At 47.1% G+C, this 6,277-nt stretch overlaps 1 protein-coding gene across 1 annotated transcript; it reads right to left on the bottom strand.

Moving 5' to 3' along the window:
* Positions 1–1,797: 1,797 nt before the first annotated feature.
* LOC149325299 (uncharacterized) lies at positions 1,798–5,328 on the bottom strand. Its single transcript, XM_089564228.1, has 2 exons — positions 5,184–5,328; positions 1,798–2,054 (listed from the first exon to the last, which is right to left on the bottom strand). Exons 1-2 carry the CDS (start codon positions 5,326–5,328, stop codon positions 1,798–1,800), a joined length of 402 nt encoding a protein of 133 aa, XP_089420354.1.
* Between the last annotated feature and the right edge of the window lie 949 nt (positions 5,329–6,277).

Below are 6,277 nucleotides of genomic sequence, written 5' to 3'. Positions count from 1 at the left end.
TCAGTCGTATATTAAAGCTATTATGCCAGCCCTCAAGCTCTAAATCTGTGTATGGCAAGAAGAACCCCTGTTCTCACCTTCAAATAACTTCTTGATTTTTAGGGAAGCCGTGGGGGCTCTACTATACGAATTAGATGCAAACCATGCACCCTGGTTACTTTTGACAAAGGCTGTCCGTGCATGTAAATCCCAGCAGTTTGAGGTGGCGATTACACTCATGCGGTGCATAATCCCCCGCTTAAATATTTATTTATGCAGATGCGGGTTCAGTCCCTCAAACCTTTGCGCGACTTGTGGAGACGTGGAAACATTGGAGCATTTCCTACTCTACTGCCGTAAGTTTGCCCATTACGGAAGGACTAATCTGGAAATTCCAATTACTCGAATGGGACTCACTTTGTTGGCTCCGCTTCTCTCCTTCGGTGCTAGCGCCAGAGGTTTCGCATTGCATCATCAAGTTTACGAATTCCTCCACAATTACATAACTGCTATCGGCAGATTACGTTGCTAATGACATCCAAATTTTCCGCATTGAAAAATCTCTCAGAAATGTTTCTTGTATTGAATTCTCTAATCTTTTCGCGCGTTTAATTTTTCTATTTCATTTTGATTTTTTTAATTTATAATTTAAGCATTAATTCCTCTGAATTCCCCAAAGTTAAATCATTAGCTTGGCAATAAAAGTTAAAACCATTAGGTTGGCTCCTATTTACCTTCTTTTCGCTCTCGTCACTGAACTCTGACCTATCGCCCGTCATGGGTATGTGCCATGCCACTAGGCGACAACAAAAACAACTGAAAAAACGATGCGCTTCCCAAAATAACGGGACTGGAAAGCACTGGCCTCAATACACATACTTAATCACTCGATACGACAACGGTCCGATGGTGGCGACAACAGCGTCAAGTATATACACGTCGCTGACGCACGTTTTCCGCGCTTCAAAGACATTGAGTGAAATATTGGCATAGGGGAAGTTAGCATTGCGTCTCGGCCTTAGGGCTTCCGGTACAAATTCTGTTCCTCCAGCTTTAATGTAGAGTGTCCGCGCACCCGAGCAGGCGGCTATGTGCGTAAAGATATGCATCGTCTTGAAACACGGAAGCTAGGCTAAAAGGCTTTGATCTTATTTTTTTGCTTACCGCACTTAGTGTAATGCCGTACAGTTTTGAGTACCTCCTCTGCACGTGTTACATTGTTAATCCCTTGTCTGCAAATCAGTGTTCCCGTTTTCCTCCTCTTGATATAGCGTGATGGCCACGGTGTACCTGTGATTGTTCCCTCTTTCATTTTGTAATGCTCTTTTAACAATTATTTTGCCTTCTTCACTGTTATATTCCAAATGTTCCTATTATTTGTGATTTCTTTTTTTTTGATCCCCCCTTATGTAATGCCCCGCCTAGGTGTCCTTAAGGGAAAATAAATGATAAATGATAATGAAGAAGAGTAGTGCCACAAAATGGCGCATCAAAAAAAGTTTAGCGCACTCACGACGATCGACAAGGTAATCAAGACAAAACAGGCGCCTGTGTTCTCTTGTCTACCTTGTCGTTCGTCGTGAGTGCGCCAAACTTTTTCGTGATGCATTACCAACTAGCTTAGATGTCGATTCTTCTTCAAAATGGCGCAGTTTACCGCTTATGCTCGCAAGCGGAAGCACAGGCCTTGCAGAATGATCATACACTCGCTGATCACGCAAATTTATATTGAAATCAAACACATGCATATACATAATTTGTCTACTGTAGGCAGGCACAATATGCCCTTCCATGAGTTTCTTCTGTTGGTGACCTCACTTAGTGAGCCACAGGTAGCCACACAGGGGTCGTGTTCAGGGGCGGCGGCTGAGCCCGGATGGCCCGGCGTGAGTGGCTGGCCGTGATGCGAGTGACGAGTATGATGAAGATGCAGACTGCGGTCACCGCCGCTATGATGACCGCTATGCTGACCATAGCCTTTCTGGTGCCCATCTCGTGCGCCTCTTCACCGTGCGAACCCATGACATCGCCTGAGCCCAACGACAGTCTCTGTTCCAGCCTCGCAGGTGCACCGGCTGAAGAAGCGGTGAAGACAGCTGCCATGAGCGACAGAATGCTCTCAGAGCTTCTAACTCTCATACGAATAACGTGACTAACACAGAAGCGGAGAAGTGAACCACAAAGTCGCACAGCAAAGGGCAAAATCATATTAATGATACTAGTCTTCTACAAGCCGCTCTATTTAAATCAACGCAGCATAATTCCTAATGAATCTTTCTAAAGGTGAACAACATAAGTTGCGGAAGTGATATAGACCTTGGTTTTGGCGTGGCAGAGGTGCCAGCCAATGATGCATTAAAAAAAATGGCGGGGGCTTAGCTTTGGTTAAGCCTGGTAGGTTGCGAAAGCGAGCGCAGCACCTCTAACGGAAGGAACGCGGCGCGCCGCGTCTAAGGAAGGAACGCAGTGCGCCGCGTATACAGGTCACGCGTAGCTACCGGCCGCCGGTACACGACGACTCGACTTGGTAGCCCATCTGTCACCCTGGTATGACGTCAGAGGTCACTCTAAAGGTCAAACGTGGCTACCGGCCGCGCTACGCGAAAGACCGCTCATGAGCGTAGTATTGCGTTCGCAATAAAACTCAGCTAAGCGACAGCTGACCTGCATAAGCACATGTGCCGCTGTTCGTGTATTTGAGTCCGCATTTTCAGATCCGAACGAGCCCGATGCTTTCGCTTATGGTCGCAAACGCGGCGCTCTGCAGCGGCACCGTCGACGCCGCCTTCTTCTACGTCGTGCAAAAAAAAAACTGACGGGGGAACCGATTGCCGTTCTCCGCCAATGCGAGCGCACGCGCAAGTGTTTTCGGGAAGCCCGCCGCTAATTGTTTATAATTAGTGTTTGTGAGATAAAGAGAAGTTCTTTACGGAATAGTGATATCAGTGGTGGTCGACGTCAAAAAACAGATGATTAATGTTAACTAGTAGAGTAAATAACTAAATTTTGTAACTTGATTTTTTAACTATTGCAGATAGATGCCTGCTTGAAATTGGCGACTTGAAGCCGGCCGTTAGGAACAGCCTTGCCAATTTTCAGAATTTCGAAAAAGCAGTTACCCTCGCTGCTGTGGCTCAATGAATTCAAGCCACTTCTCGTGCTATTCTAAAATAGCATGCCTGCGGAACGGCGCAAGGCGACGTCCATCAAATCAGAATACTCCATGACGAACGTACCACCTGGCAAGCTCTGCCCGCTTGCGTTGCGCTGCTCCCCGCACCTCGCCATTTCGGTGCTCCATCGAGGGGGCGGGGCAGAGGATATCACGTGGCGCCTGCGTCACCGAGTGTCGCGATTTGATGGACATCGCTTTGCGCCCTCCCGCAGGCGCGCGGTATTCCGATGGCGTGAGAAATGGCTTAAAATAGTTAAGCCACAGTGACGACGGTAGCAGCGTTTTAGAAATTATAAATCCTCTTAGCGCTCTTACTAACCGCCGGCTACAAATCTGTACTTGCCATCAGGCGCCTATGAATAACAGTTAAAAAGTTATTTATTCGAGTTTAGTTATCAACTTTACTAGTTAACGAGATTCTTCCTGTTGGGACTGCTGCCACTGGCATAGGCCAGATTATTTTACCCTCGCACGCAGGCTGAGGGCGCGCTACTACTCTCGAGACCAGTCAGCATCTGTCGCCGGGCGCGGCCTGGTCGTCTGCGGGTCGCGCCGTCGCCGCGCGTAGAACGTTTGTTAACGTGTTCTTCGCTTCCGTCGTTGGTGCACTCCATCACCTAACGTAACGTCAGCTAACGTGAGTGCATCACTACTCACATTTTCCCTCTAGCAGACCCTACCACGGTTATCTGACGCGCATTGTTCCTTGTTAAGGTGATAGCCGAAACAGTTAAACGGGCGAGTTGGTGGTACATATTGAAAGTTGGTGGTACATATTAACGTGTCAGTGCACGTTAAAGAACCCCAGATGGTCGAACTTTCCGGAGCCCTTCACTACGGCGTCCCTCATAGCCTGAGTTGCTTTGGGTCGCTAAACCTTAATAAACCAAACCGACAGCATGAAACGCTGCAGTTCTATATGTGTTATTATTGCGTCACATTTGAAAGGGTTTTTTTGGGGGGTAATAGAGAGCCAATAAAAACTCACAAACTGGATGGCAGCAAGTTATGCTATAGGCCTTATTTGAAAACACAGCAGAAAAATCTAAAATGCTTCTAAGGAAAGGATTTACGGTCTGTAAGAACGAAGTATAGAATTTAGGTAGTCAGAAATAATGAACTGTTTCACTAGCATACATAAGGAAGCGTGTTGTAAGCTGAATCCTGGGATGAGAGGAACCTGAATGAAGAAGCATGCACAGGTGAAGACATTGTCTTTGGGTTTTAGAAAATAGCCGAAAACGTTCGAACCTATTTTAGGAGAGCGCGAACATATCCGAACGTAATAAAGGACGCGAATGTTTACATTCTTGAAGTCCTGTGGCTTGATGCAGAAGGCATACAAATTGGGCATGCAATAGAAATAAGCAAAAACAAGAGTGGAGCTTTGGTGGCTAAGAAGTCGAAGGAAAGCAAAAAAAAAAACACTAATGCGACTCAACTCACTGCAATAAGTCAGATGAAAAATATCAAGTTAACTTTTCAAAACTGGCTAATGTTTCACTACCGGGGCCTCGGAACGCCAAGGAGAAGAAAAAGAGCGGACAGTTCCGTAGAGGTGGCGCCTGGAACCTTTCCGCCTAGAAAAGGAAAAGATCCGCCTGTCGATTCATTCACGCAGTATTGTGTCATGCAAGGAAAACATCACATCCGTCAACAGTGATCTTTTTCATGGGAAAACAAACTTTTCTCCGTTCCTTGCGGATATCAAGTGAATTGCCGTTGTTTATGAGAAAATTTGGTTTGGCGTTCAACAAATCCCATTTTTCGAATTGTTAAAGCAACACACGACTTCTGGATATCGAATTTCCTTCTATCTTCAGCAAAACAGAACTAGCAGGCAAGATAGCTCATTGTGCTAAAACCACCTGGACGATGCCACAGGTCGAAAATGTTCTGACAGAACGGTCACTTACCATGCGCTCTTTTCCTTGTGAGGGTGAGTGCTCTTAGCACATTTTAAAAATTTGTCATCACACAGTGCCTTATTACTCTTCGGTGGCACTGCAGAAACAACCTGTAGACTCACCGGGGCGCTGGCTTGGATATGGATCCTCTCTAATGCCGCCTTCCGGTCTGCCGAGCTCCTTTTTCAGATCGGAAGCCGCAAGAGGGTCGCCTGGTATCCGAGGTGCATCCGAGACGCCAACGCCGTGCTGAGGAGCGTCGAACATGGTCAAGCTCGAAAGGTGAAGCTGCCCCGTCGGCGTACTTGTGCGCTTGAAGACTGAAAGGCAGAGCTACGGTTTTCTCCTTCTTCTTCTCCTTAGTAAACGTTTTCTGCTTCCAATCTTCTTCTTCCTTCTTGCAGTTGTGTTCGCACTTCGTCTTCGACAAAAGGTGTGGACTGGATTGCAAAACATTCATTTCGTCACAAAATGCGAATGCAGGCGATCCGTGCAAGGTGGCTATCAGACCACGGCTGACAGCGACCGGAGTCGTCCATTCAATGGCCCGGGTGTGAACGCCCAGGTCTGAGCTGACCAACACGGCGTCCCGTTGCTCGAGAGTAGGAACTTGTATTCAAGATTCCGGTGGCGGCTCGTCTTTACAGTTGCACAATATGCGACTGTAAGTGGCTATTTCGTCACATAGTGTACACTGAAAGGGCGTAATCATTTGATAGTAAATAAGTAGTCATGAAGGACTGCGTCTGGAGGCGCCTCCAGGTGGTCTCCTGCTCCTTATCTAAGCTTCTGTCTGGAGAGGGAAGATCTTACTTTCTAGTTTAAAGTGGTTAGTAATGTCGGGCTGTGATGCTAGGCCGGCCTTCGAAAAACTCTCAGCAACTACCGCGTCCCCTGCTCGGCTGACTAATACTCGAACTTTGATGTGTGCCGCTTCGTTACCAGGGCTCCCCGAGTCAGCCGGGACCCATATCAACTAAATACTTCTATGTTTCTTGTTTTACCCGATATCACCATTGGTGCCTGGAAAATTCTGCCCCTCACATAATTGCATGTGACGAATATAGATTCGCTTAGTATAGTATCAGCGTTGGTGTTAATGATGGCAAGGGCAATAGCCGCCTATTCTGCCCTTCCTGAGGACCTCGTTTTAGTAGTGCCGGAGACTATTAGTCCGCCTTGCGTATCCACCGCCGCTAGTGTGAACGCTTGTTTC

This window comes from Amblyomma mixtum, chromosome 10 (genome assembly GCF_055824585.1).
Source record: "Amblyomma mixtum isolate Tamu chromosome 10, ASM5582458v1, whole genome shotgun sequence".
Classification (NCBI taxonomy): Eukaryota; Metazoa; Arthropoda; class Arachnida; order Ixodida; family Ixodidae; genus Amblyomma; species Amblyomma mixtum.
The sequence above is the reverse complement of the archived record's forward strand: the minus strand, read 5'-3'. Positions and strand labels throughout refer to the sequence as shown.